The following is a 21,913-nucleotide window of genomic DNA, read 5'->3' on the forward strand; positions in this document are numbered from 1 at the left end:
CTCTTTCTTTTTGCTAAAAAAAATGTTACTTTAAAGTAGGGTGGACTTTTTTTCCTCTCACTTTGTAGGATCTATTTTAAATGACCTATTTAAATGTTCTGCAATTATGGTGCTTTTGTATATTTTCCATGTGAAGCTAACAGAAAGGGAATCCCTTGAAGTCATGGTACTTTAACCAACCAAGGAATAATCTTCTTTTCTTCCTCGCTGAATTCTTCATACAGGTGTCTTAAAATAGATAAGACAGGTTCATTACCATTGTCATAATTGTCAGCTCCTGTCAGTTCCATTAGTGGATAAAGGTGTCTCTGGATATTATTCATGCACTCTTAGCCAGCTTCCCAAACTCTGCACAAGCCTCCTAAAACCATTCCTCTGCTGCTCTTCTCCAGCCTCTCAGGCCTGTTCTTCTGCTATTTACAGTTATTAAAATATATTTACAGTTATTTCTTCAGCATGTTCCCTACAAGGCTCCCCTGGTTTTCCTTGTGGAAGTTTTTTCCACCTTCTGCATCGCTTCTGGCTTATTTATTGATGTGTGAATATCTGAAGGTCTTTATGATTTATCAATCATTTTTCATCAAATTCATTTCCCCTTACATTTCACGCAATGGTTTAATGCTGGTAATAATGGTAAAAATGCTGGTTTCAGATTTCTCTGGGAGGTTGGTTAAACTTCACACCTTGGAGAAGACCTGAAATGTTGTAAGTCAGGACAGTATTCACGCTGTAGATCTTCAGATTAGGCAAGACATTGGGGTTTTTTTATCTCTTCAGGTCGCAGATCTTGAGATTAGGCTAGGCATTAGGGTTTTTTATCTTTTTTTGTTATGCTCAACATGTCTACAAGCATATCCTCCTCTTGACTTAAGAGGATTCCAGTAATGCTAGAATTTGCCTTTAGACTACAAGGTTTCAATCATTCAAGGCACCAGTTTAGACTTTTCACATTAATCTGTCTTTGATTCTTTCACTATTTAGTAAATATGCATAAATGTTTCTTCTGAAAATGAGATTTCATGGACGTGTGGGAAGAAAAGATATTTTTCCTTTTTAAATGTTAAAAAGCACAAGTGTGAGAAAATACAGACTTTTTCTTGGTGAAGTGAGGAAACTCTACAGAAGTTGCAGTTTCTTTCTTGAAAGATCATGGTCCTACAGTCCTTTGCAAAAGTCTAGAGGCAACAGGAAAGCCAGTATGGGCTCGTTTTTTAAAAAACAATAATAAAAAAGCTCTGTTAGCTCATGAGCCTATGGAGGCTTTAATTTAAATTAATAGAAAATGTGAAAGCAGAGGAAATTAGGGCAGCTGCAAAAAAACCCCAGAAGCAAAAGCAGATTAAAGTAGAGCAACGAGCAAACCCATGCAACAACTTAATTTTGTTTCAAATGTTTCCCCCTTGGTGTAACTTTTTTCCTTAAATCCAGCAACAAGTCCAAAGCACATGTTTTTATCTGCAGATGCCTGTTGGTTGTGCCCAGTGCTCCTTCAGCTGATGAGCACAGGCTCTGCAGGGGCTGGGGAGAGGATCTCTTACTGTGCTGAGAGACAGGAGTAGCTGGCAAGGTGCTCTGTGCTTATTCCCCATCCCACGAGGTCACATCTGGAAGGTCTTCATCCAGGAGACAGCACCAGCCTAAAGAGAATCTTCATTTTTCATTCTAGAGGTTGAATGACAGCTATTTGATTTTCTTTCTTGTAAGCTTTATTCTTCAACTATCCAAGAAATAAAGTAAGAGACCTTTCTGCTTGCACGTATCTTTATGGAGGAGTTATTCCATCAACCTTTAAACATGTGAGAAGCCCCATTTAGGTCTGTGCGATTCCACAGGGTGATGGGAAACATTCTCATGTGTGAGAAGAACATGGAGGAGTGAGGATTTAAATCAGAATGTTTTCAATTCGTATTCTGTTAATGTCAAGTGACCCAATCCTGACTGGAAGCATAGCAGGCACTGTATTCATGGCATCAAAGACTTCCCCTGCTCCACTGTTGAAGACAGTTATTAGGAACAAACAGAAAGTTATTAGGAACAACAAAGAACCAATTCTCATAACACAATACACTTCTCCCCATTCTTATCGTCCAGCATCTCCAACCATAGTCAAAGTTCTTTAAATTTTCTCTGCAGCTCTTTCATTCTGTTAATAGCCTGTCTGCTCAGGGAGAATGAAGTGTTATTTCATGATTTGGTGTATTCAGTAATGTCAGAGTTTTCCAGCGCAGGATCCTTATTTTAAATATATTCCTCATCTTGAGAAATCATTTAGTGAGCAGCTTCCACATGAGGTGGGTAGGACAAGGGCAGTTGCTTGTAGGTTTTGCATTTAACCTTATATCACAAAACCTTAAAGAAAAATATCTCCTGTAAGTTCTTTACCAATTATTTTCCCAAATTTTCTATGTCTCCTGATTTCACATTTTTGGTTTCTTTTCCAGGAGTCGAGAATAGGCCAAGCTTGGCTTTAGCCTCTGAGAGTGAGCTGAAGGGTGAGCAGCCCCTGGGTAAATGAGCAGAGAGAAACAAAATAAGTAAGGCACAGGACATCTTGCACCTTAAATTAAAGTAAATGCCTGCCCACTGTGCTCTGCCAGCACAGTTGTGGAAAGCTGTGGACAAATACAAACAGTGTCATGGACCTGTACAACCCCATGGGCTGAGTTCACAAAGAGAACTGGTGAGAAAACCCACTACCAGCATCATGACCCCTGGATCACGAATTCAAGACAATGACTCAGTGCAAATGAATAGCAAATGATGGAATTAAACCCCTCTCCCCCCCAGAAATCCCTGTGGAAGGGATAGAGGCACTTCAGTGATTTCTCAGGTTTCCTGGCTGTAGGTGATGGGTTACTTGTTGCTTATTGAGGAAGGACTGGATAAAATGGGGGAAGTTGGGTGGAAACAATATAGAGACAGGCAGAGACATATATATATCTCTGACACTTTCTTCCACTTTGTTTAGCTCAGTGCTCTCTCACAGTGCTGCTGGTTTGGTCTGTTGCAGGCTTGTTTCCTCTCACACTGTGTCTTTAAAAGGATGGACATGCTGGCACTCACTCCAGTGCATCCAGTGTTTTTGAGGATGCTCTTCCTCCCCAGCTTTTGACTGGCAATCTGGCAAAATGCAGATGAGATGTGGACATTGGGTGGAATTATTGGTTGATTTAGGAGGCTTTTCCCCTCCTCAAAAGGCTATGACTTATTAGCTGAAGCCTTTTTAGAAGACTGCACATCATTTCTCTGCTCTGCTGTGTTGGATGTTGTTTGCTCAGTATGGCTGCGGTTACTGATGTATATGAAAGCAGAAACTTGTTGTAGACCTGTTAAACTGAAATTGCTTAACCATGGAAACCCCAGCAACAGACAGAGCCCATACAAATCTTTGCTTTCTTATTCAAAAAATTCTTAACCAGCTTCCCACACATTCAAACAAAACAGCTTATTCTTTACTTGGAGCCCTATGTGAAGGGCCAAAATATTAACACTTGGGCTATTTTTACCATTCTTTTAGAAGAGGAAGGTGTAACATGTAGTGTTTACATAAAATTATAGAGTCTGATCCAAATGGATTTGCATTAATTTCTGGAGAATTTCTACTCCTGGCATGAACCTTTTCAAAAAGAACAACCCAAATACATATGTGTGCACACTGCTTCTCCCCCAGGTGTGTTTTTGCCATCTGGATACACAAGGCTTGCCCACTGCTGGCCAGTAGAGATGCTGGCACATGACCAAGGAAAAAATGTTCCTCTGCTGCTCATGACAATTGCAATTTCTTGTCTTGGCTCCTGATTTCAAGAGCCAGGGCTCTGGAGGTCATAGGCAATCTTTGGTCAATTCTCACTGCTGAGGACAAACCCTGATTTGATTTTCAGGGTGACAACAGACAAACTGGAGAGAGAGCAGCAAAATGCAATGCATTGCCCGTGGAGAAAGTGTTTGGGATGCACAAAACCCACAGGTAAGGTAAGGGTAGGGTGAATGGCAAATGTATGGAAGACACTGCCTGATTTCAGGTACTGCATCTTAAACTGCACTTGTGAGTGCTCAGGAACGAGTAGGACGTTTAGCTCCTGTTTCCTGTCAGTTCATTTCTCACTCAGAAAATGACTGTGGATGAGAAAACAAAGGGAGTTATTGCGCAGAGCTGTCCTCGCCGTCAGCTGCAGCCCCATTTGCATGTGTGGCTTGAGGGAAATGCTCTCCAAGGTCTCCTGCTGGGAGATGTAGGCTCAGCATCTCAACTGGCCTCTGCATTTTGATGGCTCTCTTACAGGAAGCTTTTTTCCTCCTGACAGACTTTGAATGCACATAAAGCTCAGTTTCAGTCTCAAGTTCCTGCATCAGCCCAGAATTAAATTGGGAGAGTAGGTGTGTGCTTAAAAGAAAAGTATTGTTTAGAAGATCTCACAAAAATGAGAAAGGAAACAAAATAGAAACAGGCTCCTGTAATTTCTGAGCAGATTCAACGATGAATGCCAGCAGCCAGGAGTAAAAGTACCTTTCTCTCCCATGACCTTCTACTCAGATTTGGTGATGACATTATCAACAAGCTAATTGTTGATGACACTGAATGCCACCCTGAGTGTATCTGCTTGGCTGGGAAGTGGTATGTGTCACATTTCTACCTTTTTTTCAGCTACTTCTCTCTGCAGAAAACCCTGCTATGAATCTGTCTGCCTGTTAGCTTTTGCTCTCTCCTTCTGCTAAGCTAAAGAAGGAAAAAACACGCTGCTGTGGCAAACAACAGACGGGGGAAAAAATCAGAGGAGATGAATGAGATTCCATTACAGTAGGAAATTTAAGAAAAGGTTAGAGATGACATTAAATAGGCATGGTGTGTAGCCTGAGGTAACCTTGTAAACTTCAGGGACCAGACCAGGTACTCCAATTTGCCCTGTCTGGCTCTGCTGTCTTCCAGTTACTACCCATCATCAACCTATGCAGAAAATTTCTCCTGAGAGAGACAGAAGCTCAATCTGCATCTCAGAAAATGGGTGCAACCAAGTGATTCTAGTGTGTAACCATTTAAAGGGTTTTATTCCTGAAGCACATCATCACCTTGGGTCCAAGTCTTGACTTTAGCCTTTGCTAAGGTCTATGTGCTTGACCTTAGCTTGTGCTTATGTTCTACTTTAAATCCTCTCAATTGCTTTGGGTTGTGGTCCTGACATGTAAGCCTAAATATTAGTGAGTTTGGCATAATGTAGGCTAGGGCAGGTAGCTTAGAAATCACTTAAGACTTGGAGAAGTTATTTTTAGTGACTGAAAAATAGAAATATAATTATATGACATCCTGAAACCCTAATAAAGAATTTGTTCTGCATAACTAAGTTTCGTTCTCAGATAAGTTCTACAACACCATAAATATACATCATTGGTAACAGCCACCTATAAAAGGAACATCAAAAATTATCTACTTAAAGTGCAATTTCAGTTCTCAAGTACTTGTTCATTTCATAGTTTACTTGCTTAAAATGCAATATTTTATTATGCTTCTTGTTTGATGTTGAATTCAATCTCTAAGTGGTTGTTTGAATGTGGTGGGAGTAGTGATCTCTTTGAAACTGCCAATATGCTCCTTCACCTACTAAATAAGCAAGGAATTAGTTTAACATCCAGATATGGTTGTTGATTAAACAAAACAAGCATCTTGATCTTTACATCTGCATTTCTGTGCCTGCTGCTAAAATAGTTATAAACCAGCTATCTTCATAAATGAATTTTATTCTAGACCTCTGCTCTCTAATTCATTAGTTTATTTAAATAGTGTTGGAAAAATTCAGCTTGAACTATGTGCAAATCCTTCTAAACTGGGCCCTTTATATACCCACATCCCCTTTTATGTGAACAGTACTTTGTTAATGGCTCCATAATTAAGAGAGTTTACATTTTAAAGACTTCGGTTTTTAATTGGCTGAATATTAATCACAGATCACTTTCAGCTCCGTTGTGATATGCAAATTATTGATGTCTCAGCTGCATTTGTTTTCAGGTATCAGTCTAACCCCATAATGCAAAATAACATTCTGCAATTATTTCAATTAGATGCAGTCAGCCTTCGGAGCAAGCTATTTATTTCATTTCAGTAAATGAAGAAAGCAGTTGCTGTTTTCCATTCCCTGGCGTTTATTGCCCAGATCTAGCACTCACAACCGGTTTGTGCACAGCACATAAACAGTTTTCTAACTGGATCACGTTAGCATCCGTGGTAAAGGACAACCAGTTGAACTCCCCCTTGCAAGATTTCATTTGGTTAACTGACTCTTCTGGTTTGGAATGAGATGTCACCTTGTTTGAGGGTATTCATTACCATTTTAAAGTGCATTATGAAAGGCAGAGTCAATAGGAGTTGTTAATTAGTAGAATCTGCTTAGCACCAGCGCATAACATTTGAGGATTTCTTTTCCATCAGACTGCAGCTGTTACCTAAGCAGAGAAGGAATTTCACCTAACCACAAAGAATGATAGACAAAATAGCTGCGTTGTCGTAAGAACGGCTCGGGCAATGTCTCCTCGCAGCGATTTCGCTCCATAATTGCAATTCACATTAAATGCAGCAAATGTTACCATCCTGCCCACTCAGTTTCCACCTCTACTTTTGTTTCAAGCCGGGAGGGGAGATCACCAGAAAAGAGCGGCGGGGAGGAGGAGGGGGTGTCCTTTTCCTTGCCTTGTCTCTCCTTCCCCCGCTCGGCTCTGCGGCTCCCGGGGGCCGCGCTGGCCCCGTCCCGGCCGCGGGCCGCACTTGTGGCTGCCTCTCCAGCCCATGGCATCCCCGCGGCTCCCGGGGGGCTCCTCCCGTCCCGGGGGGCTCCTCCCGCCCCGCACGCCCCGCCTGGGCTCGGGGGGGCGCAGCTCCGCGGCTCCCCGGGAAAGGCACCGGCGGCGCGGCGCCTCCGGGCTGCGGGAGAGGCTCCGGCCGCGGCGATGCGCCGGGATTGCTGCCCCGGAGCGGCGTGTCCCTGCCCGCAGGAGCAGCGCCCGGTGCGTGTGTGAGTGTGTGTGGTGAGTGTGTGTGTGAGGGTGTGCGGGTGTGCGTGCGGCGGAGGGGGGGGGCTCCGTGCGCGCAGGGGGTGGGCGAGAGCAGTGCGATGGGAGCGGGCGCCCGTGTGCACAGGGATCCTCTCCCGCATGTGTGCGGGGGACCGCGGCGGGGCAGGGCTCAGCCGGGCGGCTGCTGCATGCGGCGGAGCCCGCGGGCTTCCGCAGCGCCGGGCTTGCCCTCCCGGCTCGGCTCGCCCCGGCGGGAGCTCTCGGGGCCGGCGGCGGAGCGCAGCCGAGCGGGGCCGCGGGCAGCCCCCGGGCGCCGAGGTAGGGACGGCGCGCGGGCTGGCCGCGGAGCCGCCGGGAGCATCACCGAGGGCGGCGGGCGCCCGCCGGGCGTGTGAGTGCGGGCGGGGGTGGGGCACGGCGGGGCCGCCTGGACGTTGGCGTTTTCATTTCTTTTTAATTATTCCGAAGGTTTTTGTTTTCATTGCTATAATAATTGTCGGTGCTGTTTTAAAGACGGCGGCGGGGGGGGGGGGGGAGGGATGGGGGGGCTGGTGGGGGGGGGGCGGGGGTGCACACGACGAGGCGACAGTGGCTTCCTGCCGGAGCCTCTCTGCCATCGCGTTCGCCTCTCCTCGCCTCCCGGAGCCCTGGCCAGCGGCACCGGGCACAACAGCGCTGCCCTCTCCCCATCCTTCCCGGGAGAGCGGAGCGACCGCGGCCGGGCGGCCCGGAGAAGGCGGTGGAGGTGTGGGAGGGACGGGGGGAGCAGGATGTGCGCAGTGGGACTGGGGAAAGGGGTGTGTGGATGGATGTGCTGCGGGCTGGACTTTGCAAAGGTACCGGGGCAGGGGGGGCTCGGCGCGCTCAGCGGCGGGGAGCACGGAGGGACGGCGGAGGGGATGCGGGGCTGCTCCGCCGCGCCGTGCCCGCTGCCGGCCGGGATGTGCGCTCCCTGCCAGCTTCTGCCGGGAGCCAGAAGGCGACGGGGCTCCCACGGCAGAGGGGAGCCGGCACCAGCCGAGCCGGATGCGGCAAAAAATTGCGGTAGCGCCGGCAGCGCCGGTCGGGCTGGGCGCCCCGCCGCCAGCCCCGCGCAGCGCCCGCAGCCTGCCCGCCGGGAGCCGGCCGGGGCCCCGCGATGGGGAGGAATGAGAGACTCGAGCGTGGGCGAGGCAGGGATACGGGAGAGCGGCGGCTGCCGGGGAGGGAGATGGAGCGGCGGGGGCAGCGGGCCGCCCCTGGGGGCGCGCTGGCCGCCGCCGGGGTCGGGAGCCTGCGGGCATCGGCAGCCGCCGCTCCGCTTCCCCCTGCTCCCGATAAGCGGCCTCCTTGACCCCTTCGGCCATCGCTTCCTCATCTTCCTTGTCTCTCCTCTGTGCTTTCTCTCTCCCTCTTGTCCTTCTTGTCCTGCGGTCTTTCCTCGTCCCTCCTCTCGCCTCCCTTCCATGTCCCCCGGCACATCGTCCCTTTGTGTCTCCCCTCCAGCTCGGTTCTCCTCCCTGCAGCTGGCTCCTGCTTTCTCCACTTTTCCTTCTGGCTCCCTCCTGCCAACTCAGTGGCTTCCCACAGCAGGAAATGAAAGGGACAAGTTGGGAAATGGGGATGGAATTTGTGCGTGTGTGTGCAATGTATTGATTATTGACTGATTTGTTAAAAAAAAAAAAAAAGGGGGGGGGGAACTGCCTATAACTCAGAGGAGATGCTGTGGCTTAAGTTCTTCTGCGTAAAAAAATGGCAGATCAGCTGGCCTGACTCTATGCAAAGGGTTCTTGTCAATGCAGGAATAAGAGCAAATTACATAATGTTTTAAGGGAAAAAAAATACTTCTCAGATTCCAATAGTTTCAGGCTATTATCAGTGTAAGGCAGACTGTGACTGTTTTGTCCTGCAAGTCAGTGTATTCCTGGGGATGGGGCTGTATGCTTGTGCATGCTTCTTCCCTGTCTGTGTGCTTCCATTGGTCACCCAGAGCTGATCTTGTTTTGTGGATAGTTTTATTTCTGCAGTCAGTTTACTACCTATTTATTTAAACTAGATATCAGAAGTGACAGAAACAATGTGTGTGCATGCCTATGTAGCCCTTGAGTGGATATCTTTATCATAGTGATGTATCTGTATGCGTTACTGCTTTAGACACATATACTGAGCATTGGCATTGCTTTTTGTGTCAGCATCTCCATCCTTTCTATGTTGTGCTGTCCCATCCCAGATGTTTGGGCATGCATAACATCAGCACTTGTGTTTAATATCCCTGAAATGCACAGCAGCATATGAACAGTGCACAATTGAGGGGAGTAAATATGCATAAAATTGGAATCTCCTTTGGTTATTTTACTTGGTTAGTTATGCATGCTTGGCATGTACAAGAGAGAGAAATACATTTGACAGACCTGAGAGTTATTCGTGTTTGTCTACAGAAATTTACATTCCGTGTTTGAAATCATCCCAGCTCCCGTGCGTTTGTTTGGTTGTTAAAGCCTTTCATGTTATTTTAAATTCTGTTCTTGTAGTTTGTCTATAATCCTTGGCAAGTACAGTAGCTCAGTGGTATACAATTTCTAACTCAAATGACGTTTTGGAACAATGTCAACTGAAAAACATTTTCTTTTTCTTTCCTTCTTTCTTCTTCAGATTCTTTATCTTTGTTCAGGAGCCTAAGGTTGCTTGCTGATCATAAGAAGATGATTCTGTGGCTCTTTCTGGTTCTGTCATCTCCAGTTTCTTCTACAACTGCAGATGCTGATATATCTGTGGAAATTTGCAATGTTTGCTCCTGTGTGTCAGTTGAGAATGTACTCTATGTCAACTGTGAGAAGGTTGCAGTCTACAGACCAAATCAGCTTAAACCTCCATGGTCTAATTTTACCACCTCAACTTTCAAAAACCTGCTAATTATTCTATATCCAAATTCCTTTCTTAATTTTACACATGCAGTGTCCTTGCAACTGGGTAATAATAAGTTACAGAACATTGAGGGAGGGGCCTTTATGGGTCTTAGTGCATTAAAACAGTTGCACTTGAACAACAATGAATTAAAGATTCTCCGGGCTGACACTTTCCTTGGCATAGAGAACTTGGAGTATCTCCAAGCTGACTACAATTTAATCAAGTTTATTGAACGGGGAGCCTTCAATAAGCTTCACAAGCTGAAAGTCCTGATACTTAATGACAATCTGATTTCATTCCTTCCCGATAATATTTTTCGATTTGCTTCTCTAACCCATCTGGATATACGGGGGAATCGAATACAGAAGCTGCCCTACATTGGAGTTCTGGAGCACATCGGGCGGATCGTCGAATTGCAGCTGGAAGACAACCCCTGGAATTGTACCTGTGATTTGTTGCCTTTGAAAGCGTGGCTGGAGAACATGCCCTACAACATCTACATTGGGGAGGCCATCTGTGAGACGCCCAGTGACTTGTATGGAAGGCTGCTGAAGGAGACCAATAAGCAGGAGCTGTGCTCCATGGGGACGGGGAGCGATTTTGACGTGCGCATCCTGCCTCCCTCTCAGCTGGAGCCCGGGTACAGCACGCCCAACGGCCACACCAGACATCAGTGCACAGATTAGTCACAAAGCCTCCAAAGACTACAAACCCTTCCAAGATCTCGGGGATAGTAGCCGGTAAAGCGCTGTCCAATCGCAATCTCAGTCAGATCGTATCTTACCAGACCAGGGTGCCTCCCTTAACTCCTTGCCCGGTCCCTTGTGTTTGCAAAACTCATCCTTCAGACTTGGGATTAAGTGTGAATTGCCAAGAGAGAAACATAGAATCGATGGCTGAACTCGTACCGAAACCTTTCAATGCCAAGAAACTGCATGTGAATGGCAATTATATCAAGGATGTGGATACTACAGATTTCGCTGAGTTTGAGGGGCTGGATTTGCTGCATTTAGGCAGCAATCGGATTTCAGTGATCAAAGGAGATGTTTTCCGCAACCTTACAAATTTACGGAGATTGTATCTCAACGGCAATCAGATAGAGCGCCTGAGCCCAGAAATGTTCGCTGGCCTCCACAACTTGCAATATCTGTATTTGGAATACAATGTTATCAAAGAAATCTAGCAGGCACCTTTGACTTAATGCCAAATTTGCAGTTGCTCTACCTGAACAACAATCTTCTGAGAAGCTTGCCAGCGTATATTTTGCTGGTGCACCACTTGCTAGACTGAATCTGAGGAACAATCACTTCATGTATTTACCTGTAAGTGGTGTTCTTGATCAGCTAAAATCTCTTACACAAATAGATTTGGAAGGTAATCCATGGGACTGCACTTGTGATTTAGTTGCTTTGAAACTGTGGCTTGAAAAGCTAAATGACGGTATTGTGGTGAAAGAGTTGAAATGTGAAACACCCGTGCAGTTTGCTAACATAGAACTTAAGTCTCTGAAAAATGAGATCCTCTGCCCTAAACTTTTAAACAAGCCATCTGCTCTGTTCACTAGTCCCATGCCTGCTGTTATTTTCACAACACCACCAGGACCAGTCCGGAGTCCTCCTGGTGGCCCGGTTCCATTGTCCATCCTAATCCTGAGCATATTGGTTGTGCTGATTTAACAGTGTTCGTTGCTTTTTGTCTGCTCGTTTTTGTGCTTCGGCGCAAAAAACCCACCATAAAGCATGAAGGGGTTGGAAACCAAGAGTGCAGTTCTATGCAACTGCAGCTAAGAAAGCACGATCACAAGTCAAACAAAAAGATGGACTGGGTGCAGAGGCCTTCATTCCTCAAACCATTGAGCAGATGAGCAAAAGTCACACCTGTGGCTTGAAGGAGTCTGAAACAGGCTTCACATTTGCTGACCCACCAGGGCAAAAAGTCATTCTGAGAAATATGAATGACAAGGAGAAAGATTTGTTGCATGTGGATACCAAAAAGACTTAGCACAATCGATGAACTGGATGAGTTGTTCCCTGGAAGGGATTCCAATGTATTTATTCAAAATTTTCTTGAAAGTAAAAAAGAATACAACAGCATAGGGGTCAGTGGCTTTGAAATACGTTACCCAGAGAAACTGCAAGACAAAAAAAACAAGAAATCTCTAATAGGTGGTAATCATAGTAAAATTGTAGTAGAACAAAGAAAAAGTGAATATTTTGAACTAAAAGCTAAACTTCAAGGTTCACCTGACTACCTACAAGTCCTTGAAGAACAAACAGCTTTGAATAAAATATAGGTCATACAATCTTATTGCCTACAGAGGACATTTATTTAATGATGAAAGTGCCTTTTGTTGACTTTTAACTTCCAAATACTATATTATATTGATAGGCATAGAGGTATACAGGTGTGTCCAAGGGTGTCTGATTAACTGTAGCTGCGTACAATTTGTCAAGTAGAGGAGAATTTCCTTAAATAGATTTTACTCCATAAAGCTCATGCCCTGTGGAATCCTGTAGGGATACTGCAAACTCTATTGCCAAAGGGATGCTTTATACACGTTACACTGAATTTAACCTCAAGAGGCATATATGTTTTGTATCTTAAATGCAAACCATCGTCTCCTTGTGATTTGTTAGAACAAACACAAGAAACCTGGTACTGATGTTGTACTTCAGCTGGGTCCTTCATCCTGCACGTGGATTTAAGTTGGTGGAACTGGAGTAATCCTTTGATTTGTGGTGTTCTAATGGCACTCTTTAAAGCTTATCTGGAAAGTAACAAGCATGCAAAGAGAGAACATTCAATAGTATGTGTAAATTGGTTACATTTATGGGCTGCATCTTGAAACCACTGGAATTATAATGTTAAATTGTGCAAATATTTGTTTAAAATATACCATGCATTACATACCTATGAAATAAATCTGACCACTTGAAGCATACATGTCTATACAGAAAATTATAAAAGAAAGAAAGAAAGAAAGAAAGAAAATAGTTCAAACTGACTTCTGCAGTATTCGTGACATCTGAAAAATATTTGATATTTATGCAGAATTTGTTCTAAGACTCATCTCCAATTAAAACTAGAGTTCCTTCTCAGTTACATGAAACTTTTGCAACCCCAACAGGTTGTCCAAAATTGTCAAAGTGCTTACTGTGTGAGCGTAGCAGAAATTATTTTTGTAATATAATTCATATTTATGAAATACTTTGTATACTACATAGGAAAAAAATATGTACTCCATAATATGTATTTAATATGCCTGACTTGTTTTCCTGATCACAATGCATATAATCATTCAGTATAAATAAAACCAGAACAATATCCAAACAGCAACCGGGGATGTAATGTATAGCATCATCCAGAATTCAGTGATCAGATATAATAATACTGATAATAATAATAATAAAAATTGTTCTGTACTATTCTTGTGAGATTAACATATCACCTTATTTCAGATTTGTTACCAATGGTGCATTTTAAAATAGGTTGATTAGATTTTTGGTATTGTGTCCCAGGCAGTTATTTGCCATCAATTTTCTTGCTTTTCAGGTCTCTACAGCTTAATCTGAATTCTTTTCACAAGTATTTCAGGAATTCATGCTAAGGGGAGTACTGTCATTGTACATGCAGAAGTTTTCTGTTCTTATCTCTCTGGCTGCTGTTAGTCAGCAAAACCTGATCAGAACAGTGAACAATGTGGCAAATCCTGTCTAAACCCACAGTGCAAAATGGATATAGTGGTCTCAGTTCAGAGGAACTGTGTAGCTCATAGCTGGAGAGTAAAACCTGGCCTTTGTGAGAGCTGAATCTGAATAGCCAGGAAAAAGGTAGGAGAATGGAAAATCCCCATTGTATCTCACTGTTATATGGTTCTTTGACATGAGAATGGAGATATATTGGTAAAGCAGCCTACAGCAAATCTATGAGATTAACAAAATTTCTTTGACTTGGTGAGCTTTGGATAAGACCCTCTTATCTCCTTTGCTTTCAGAACCTTTACCTCTCCCTACCTTTTATAATCAATGCATAAGTCATTAAGGTAGTAGGATATAAACATGAATGTTTTTCATGAATTTGAAGCTAGCAAAAATTAGAGCAAGTCCCAATAATAATACTGTGGAGAAGGCTGTGTCAGCTATTTCCAATATAAACCTCTAATTTCAGGGCTTTATGACACTGAGTTGAAATTTTTATTCTGGATGATACTTGGCAAACAGCCTGCAGTATATTTTTATCAAAAAAAAAGCACTGCTTCTTTATTTAGGAGAAAGCAAACAAACACTTCTCTACTTTCAGACATTTGTTATGCTCTTTGACTTAAGAAAGAGGGTGGCTTTATTTTTTTTTTCTCCTACTGCAAAGTATATACATGACTTCAGATAATAAAATGCAAGATATAAATTAATGGCTGAGTTTCTTTCGAAGAGCTGCATCTATCCATGCACAATAATTAACTTAATTCAGAATGTCATGAGGATTTTGAGGACAGGGATGCTGCGTGCACATGCGTTCTACCATAACAAGCTCGGGCTGCAGTGTGCAATGCATGTTTGGGATGAGAATGTGTGAGTTTATTGTCTGTGGGTTTGAGGTCCATGATGCATGACCAGGTGGCTCTGCTGCCTCCTGCTGAGGGTGACCCAGGGCTTGGGTATGCTCTGCACAGTGCTCTGTGTCCTTGAGGGCATGTCCAAGTCCCCTGAGGTTGCCAGAGCAGAAGATGTCTGATACACTCAGTGCGTTGTCACTGGCATGTCCTGTATGATTCCTCCTGAGAATAATTTGGAAACTATTTGAAATTATTTGAAATCATTTGGGAATTATTTGAAATTTTTATTGGTGTGTCCAAGTTCCCTGGGTTTGCCAAAGCAGGACACACTCTGTGCTTTGTCACTGGCATGTCCTGTGTGATCCTCCTGAGAGGAATGTGCTAAAATATTAAAAATAGCAAGTAAGAAAATATTACTAAGTGATGGTAAAATGATGTGCTTATGACTTGTGTTGCCCTGAGTCAAAAGAACAGTGATAAATGATTATACCTTCCTCAGCTAAAAAAAAGAGGGGTTTTTTTTTTGTTTTATTTTGTGTCGAGGTTTTCTGGAGGTGTTCTTTCTGGTTTTTTGCTTTGTTTTGTTTTTTTAACTGTTGAGGGTTTTTTCTTTGGTTTTGGAGTGGTGTATTCTGTTTGCTGATCAAAAGAACTGAACTGTTACGCTGTACCATTACACTGGGTCAGAGTTTTCTGATCACCGAGGCCCCAGTTCCAGTAAAGCATTTCACCTCCACCCAAAATCATGTGCAGAGGTAATCTAAGTCATGTTCATGAGGTAGTAATTAGATACCTGCCCAATAGTGGGGCTTAGCTAGAGTTTTGTCATTGACTTCAGAACAAGCCAGCTCAGAGCCATTGTTATATCCATAGAGCCCAGTGACTCGTCTGGGGTTATGCAGTTGAGTGTAGGTTCACCAGCATCACCAGTAAGGTGCACAAATCTGGACCACCCTGTAGAAATTGTCCCTCAGTGTTTGACGATGTACGGTGCAATATGTAGGCATAATAGTGTGAGTGGAGAATGCAGAAGCTGGCAAAACACTTTTTTCCTGTGGAGTTGTTACTTTGAATGGCAACCTTAGTTGTTTTCTCCATGTTTGGAAATGTGTATGTGTCTGCACAGCAGTTTTAGTGTGATGTCCATTCAAATCTCTGGTCAGTCTTTCTGAGAAGGTGACTCTTGGGTGTGGCTTAACGGGTCTGTCTGTTCATTTTATTGGTTTGAGTGGCCATGCTTGTAAAATGGCTGTTAAGACCCATAAACTAAACCAGTGAAGGTGTTGGCATAATCTGTTGTCTCCATTGTATTATAAAGAAGTTTCCATTTTTAAAATGAAATCAATAAAGTGTAATCGTTTCCTTGAAAAAGAAAAAAGGATTGTGCAATTTTATCAGAAAGCAAATACCGGGTGCAAGAATACAAACCAGTGATTTATGTTTTGCATTTATGTTCAATATTGACAATAATGCAGCAATCTAGTATAAATAATTTTTAAATGCTTTTTTTTTTTTAAAGCCATAATGATGATATAAATTATAAAGGCATGGCCTTGTGAATAATGTTAACAAATGTTTCAGAATCAAGAAAAAACATCCAGAACTTGATGGTGGTATAATATCTATAATATCTTTTGCATGATTTGTATGTTTATTGTATGAAATGAGCACAGTGAGACTTTTTTTTTTTTTTTGGTTGCATCCAAAGAGTTAGGAAGGAAATATAAAAGAATGTATTTATAATCACTCTATTTGAAATAAAGTAAAGAAACAAAATGTAATGGCTTTAGCCTGTTCGATCATTACTATTTTAGGTTAGTTTATAATTAAGACAGTTACTTACGACATCTAGTCCGATGTAAAACACAGAAACCCATTGTTTATTAATTTTGTTTGCCTTCATCACATCAAAATACTAGTCAGTGTTGACTTCAAAATTTGTATGAAATATTAATAAAATTGTTTGGTACTATTGTATTTCTGAAATTAGACTTTGTTAAGTGCTTGTCATATTCTGTTTTGGATTATCTGTATGTGGATGAGAAAGAATCTGTAAAGCAGTTATTCAGGAATGTTTCCTAACCACCTCAACAATTTGTTATCTTTAGGAAGTTTTTCTTGTCTTCTGTTGTCCAGCAGAATCTTCCTTTTCCCTGTTATGCAAATAATCGCTCCAAAGTGAGTGTTTTGGGGCTTTTTTCCATTACTACCACAACCAGAATTTAGTTTTTAGTTGGATTTTCAGTTCTTCAACCCAGAAGTGCTCAGAGGAACAATTACATAATGTTAGAGGCATTTGCTTTGATTCTGCTCTCTCCTATTAGTCATTTTCATGACAATTTTTCAGAGGAAGAAAAGTCAATTTGTCCTTAGAAGACAGAACCACCAATCCATCTACCATTTCATTTGGTTAGGTTACTTTATAACTGAAGGTTGCAAAGACACCTTTAAGTAGTTCAACTTCCAAATTTATGTTTTGTAGTTAAAATGGTTTACAAAGCCTCATAAAAATCTTCATGGCAAGAGAGAGGAGCTGGAGCAGAATTACATTCAGATTAAACATTCCCTGTTGTGCAGTGTTTAACATTCATTATAACGGCAGTGAATGAGAATCAGAATGGGATATGGAGTGGAAAATCAGGACTTGATACAGATTTTTTTTCACCTCTAGTTGAAGTCAATATTAGGAAGGTTGAAGTGTGGCATTAGTTGAGAAAGACCTGCATATGCTATTCCATATAATTTTTTTCTAAAGAAAAGCTCGAGAACTAAGAATTAATTATTCATGTTTTGATAATAAGTGTGAAATGCTTTCTTGAATGCAGAGGAACTTGAGAGTTTTCTGTTAATGTGTTTTGTCATTATTAGTCTTTATTTCCAGTTTCAAATCACTCGTCCTTATGTGCTATGATTGATGCTGTGTTGGAAAACAAAAATAAGAATATTGTTGCTCAGGGACAAACTCTCCTCAGAAATTTACCAGTGCAAATCCAGACTGACTGAACAGACTTCAGTGGAGTCAATCCACCTCACCTAGTGCATAACAACAAAAAAAGGAGAAAGTACAAGTTCTATCCATCACTGAAATAAAAATAAGTAATTTTGACTTGAAATGTAATGTAGTCTTGCTTTATACTCTGTTGATTTGTGTGGTAAAGCTGTTACTATTTTCAAATGACTGTAGGGAGAGCACAGACCAAGTGCAGTCCTGTGTCTGTTTGATGTCAGTGGAACTCTCCAATGACTCAGGAGCTGTGGATGTACCAGAGCTGCACTATGGGTACAAAACTGTATAAATTTGCTGCTTTATACATACACTTGGGGTAGATCTCACGTAAAATACAAACAGTATCTTAACTGTGTAATTTACTTTCTCCCCGTAATGGAGCAGAGTTACTCTGTTCATGGTTTTCATTAGGTAGAGGCTTTGTCACAAATATCTTCATATTACTGCTAATTTTATTTGTATTCACTAGCAGTTTTTGAGATTATTAATTCATGTCTGGAAGCAGTACATTTCAGTCTGTTATTTTTAAAATACCAGTCACTGGTAACAGACAGATACTGAGTTACATTGAATTTCCATCTCCTAAGTAATAGTTCCATAAATAATTCCTCAAAAGCACAAATAAAGATCAGATAAGAAAAAAAAAAAGTCCTAGTTGTTACTAAATCTGAATTTTTTTTGTATGTGTGTGTGAAGGCATAACACAGTGTAGGTAGCTCTGGTGGGTAACAAGTGGTACCTCAGTTCTCTTTGGTCTTTGTTTAACCAGAAAACAGAAAGTGAGTCTAAAGGTTTTAGTCATAATTTTATAACAGTAGAGTAGCAGAGAATATTCCTAAGTGTCCCTCATCCACGAGGATTTCATTTCTTGGTTGATTTCATGTAATTTCCCTTGAAATGTGTGCAGTGACCTTCCAGAGCATCCTCCCACTCCGTGCTCGTTTCACCTTCAGGGAGCCAGTCGTTTGCAGCTGAAGGTTTTTTGGGTTGGTGGCAGTTTCCAAAGAGGCAGAAGAGTGGGATTTGTCAGTTCCTAGAAAACAGCTAAAAAAGGCAAAACTAAGAGCCCGTCCTGAATGGTTTCTGAGTCACCTCAGATGGTGTATGATCCAGAAAAGAAATGTAGGAATTATTTAAGCTTCTGTTGGGAAGTTTTGTGCTGGGCTTTGGAAGCTGGACAATGGTGGCTTTCAGGACTGTGAGTGGAGCAGTGTAAAGGAAATGTGATTTATTCAGCTGAATCCTGACAGGCTGTGGCTAAACCCTGCAGAAATCTGCACCCACTTACCTGAGCTGGGCTTTGATGTCATGCCACTGGAAGTCTTGCCTAAATTACACAGGTTAAACCAGAGTGATACAGATTTCTCGGAATGCTTTTAACTATATGTGGATATATTTTTGTGCACTCTGGGAGTTTTTGAGTGTGGGGGTCAGTCTGTGCCCAATATGCTGAGCAGTGGCTTTGGTAAGTGCTCTCCTGTGCTCCATCAGTGCTCACATCTGAATAGGAGGCACTGTGTAGGATGTACATCTCAATGAGCAAGTCACAAAGGGCAGCATGTTTTGACAGATTTGAGCTCTTCACTGCAAGACTGCAGGAAAGGATGTAGCATACAGCAGATTTTCTTGCTCCCTGGCAGGATTTCATAGACCCAGTGAGTCCTTCCCAGCAGGGTATTCTTTTTGTCTGTACACTGCAAATAAGGCTCAGGTCACCAGTCTCGTGTATGTGCAACCTGTGTTTGCTTATACCCAAAATAGTTTTGTGGAGAAGGTAGAAGGGGTAGAAGAAAACTTTTTTTTTTTTTTTTTTTTTTTTTTTTTTTTTTTTTTTTTTTTTTTTTTTTCTCCTGAAAAGCAAAATGGGCTGAATTTGATTTTTCCGACTGAAAAAAAAAACAGGTATTTTAAAGAACGGTCACTTGTTGTTTAATATCTGTACTATCAAAGTATTTTACAGAGAGAGAGAGGGGAAGAACAGTTGTGTTTATATTTTTAGCATGCAACTTTGCAACCTCCATTCTTGGGTTAGAATAATGCCCCTGGGTGCCAAGGGAACTCACATGTGCAGCTCAGGGCACAATTTAGTTGCAAAAGCTCATCCTCAATGGCTTTCTGCCTTTTGTGTGGCAGAAATGGAATGCAAGGTTTGGAATGTTCCCTCTCTGATGTTTAATGGAAGTTACATCAGCACGAGGCGTTCCTCAGGACCAGGATTCAAGCTCCTGTTGATTTGTGCTTGCAGTTTGGTGAAGTTGGTAAGCCACAGGAGTACAAATGTGCAAGAGGTGATTTTTTGCATGGGGTTAACACTTTGAAATAATTGGGGTTCATACGGTTTCCTTCTTAAATATCGACATGTCATTGCACTGTTTTATACTTACGATGATCTTTATTTCTGTGATCAGTTTAATAAATCAGTGGTTTTACAAATATTCAGGAAATTGGGTCCAAATGTCTAGAAAAAAGGGCTTTGCCTTTAATTTTCATGGGGTTTTTTAATGAAAATAAAGAGTGAAAGCATCGTGAATAACCTAGATTTAAGATTTGATTTTGTTCAATGAAAATTACTTTTGCCTTGACAAAGTGAAATATTCAGAAAGTACAAAGTGAAATTTTAGAAATTTATTTGGGAAATTTGGTTTGTGCCAACGAACAAGGCCCCTATTTTGTAATCCTTTCTCAAGAATATGAGCTGTGGATGCCATAAGAGGTTTTATCTTTTAAGTAGCTTCCCCTGGAATCTGGAGTTTCAGTTCAGCTGTTGGAGTTATGCCATGGGCATGATTTTATGATTTTGCTGTATTGGTCAACAAAACAACAGTGTGACACATTTTCTCTGTGTAGCTTTGTCAAGTAATTTATAGCACTTATGACAGCAAAGATAGCAAGGATTATAAATTGTAAAGTGTGTTGGTAAGGATTCCTATACATTTGTAATATGCTTTCAAAAGGCAAGAAGCATGCAAATGATGAGTATTATCAGCATACAATCCATTTCAAAAGGGAAGTGCCATTGTACTCTGCACAGTGGTCTATTGTTCAGACTGAGAAATATCACTGAAAATGGATAAGCTGTGTTTTCCTCTTTGTAGACTTTTCTTCTTCAGCTGTTAAATAGAGCTGTTTACTCTGCACAGAGCACTACAAGTCTGAACCGTCCGCAAAAAAAATACACAAGTCTGAAAAGGACAAGCAATACATCCCCTCCCAAAAGAACATCTGCATTATAATAATAAAATCACTCATCTTTTCCAGTGTCACTGGCCCCTTTGGCTGTTTTTGCTGCGCTGGCAAGTTGTGGGATGAGATGTGGAATTGGCCTCAGCTCCTGTTTCTCCACACAAGTGTTCCCTTTGACATTGGACATGGACAGTTTGACCAAGTGCCTTTCAGTGCCAGATGGGGCTGAAGAAATTCCTACCCACTCTGCAGGCATTTACAATGAGGTAGCTAGAGCTCTAGATATACAAATAGATCTACTCAGAGGCATCAGGAGCAAGGCAGTGACCTTTGCAACAATGCCTTCTCCTTTACCCTCACATTCTCTTTTGGATTATCTGTATATGGATGAGAAAGAATCATCCATCATCCTCACTTCTCTCTGGTCTTCGTTTAACCAGAAAGCAGAAAGTGATTTTTAAATGGTTTAGTCATCATTTTGTAACAGTAGAGTAACAAAGAACATTCCTAAGTGCCCCTCATCCATGAGGATTTCATTTCTTGGTTTAATTTCATGCAACTTCCTGCTCGTATGCACAGGTCACACCTGTGCCATGGCCCACAGCATCCTTGGGCCAAGGAACAAGGTTGTGGCAGGGCTCAGTAACATCCTTCTTTGAGCATTGCAGGGAAGCAAAGTGACACAGGAGCTCAGAATCCTTGGCTGGCTGCTATTCAATATGTGGGCTTGTCCTTTTCCAATAGAAGTAATCTTCACTGCTGGGTCCAGTCTAAACTCTGGGGACTGAGTAGGAAGGACATGAGATTTCCCCCACAGCAGAACTAGCCCAGGTTCTCTGTCAGATGTGTGGAGATTCATGTTTTTCCCTGTCTGTAAATAGTAAACTTGTGTACTATAATATCCAAGTATAAATATATATATACTAGATACAGGTCAAACTTGCATTAACATTTCTAATGGTTTGGTCATGTGCTACACATTATGCATGTGCACATAAAAATTTGATTTCTGTGTGGTATTGGTGAGTGTTACTGCTGGCAGTAAATGAGGACAACCATTTTTTACCTCAAAACCAACTGTGGTGGCCAGATTCAGATTGCTTTGCCTAATAATTACATATACTTCATGTATAACAGTTTATTTTCTTAAAACAACTCTCTCTTTCTTCTTAACAAAGAGAGAAGGGTCTCACCTTATTTTTTTTTACTCATTCCTCTAGAGCTGACGTTCAATAAATCCATTTCCAACCCATAAAGAACAAAGGAAAAATCCTCTACAGGAA

At 42.1% G+C, this 21,913-nt stretch overlaps 1 protein-coding gene across 1 annotated transcript; it reads left to right on the forward strand.

The window, feature by feature from the left end:
• Nucleotides 1–9,638: 9,638 nt before the first annotated feature.
• SLITRK4 (SLIT and NTRK like family member 4) lies at nt 9,639–14,131 on the forward strand. Its single transcript, XM_066334080.1, is given in 7 exon segments — nt 9,639–10,548; nt 10,551–11,066; nt 11,069–11,146; nt 11,149–11,556; nt 11,559–11,696; nt 11,699–11,876; nt 11,878–14,131. Coding segments are annotated over 7 exon segments (2,487 nt in total). The 5' UTR covers nt 9,639–9,683; the 3' UTR covers nt 12,182–14,131.
• Nucleotides 14,132–21,913: the final 7,782 nt, after the last annotated feature.

The sequence above is a fragment of the Sylvia atricapilla genome, chromosome 21 (genome assembly GCF_009819655.1).
Source record: "Sylvia atricapilla isolate bSylAtr1 chromosome 21, bSylAtr1.pri, whole genome shotgun sequence".
Lineage (NCBI taxonomy): Eukaryota > Metazoa > Chordata > Aves > Passeriformes > Sylviidae > Sylvia > Sylvia atricapilla.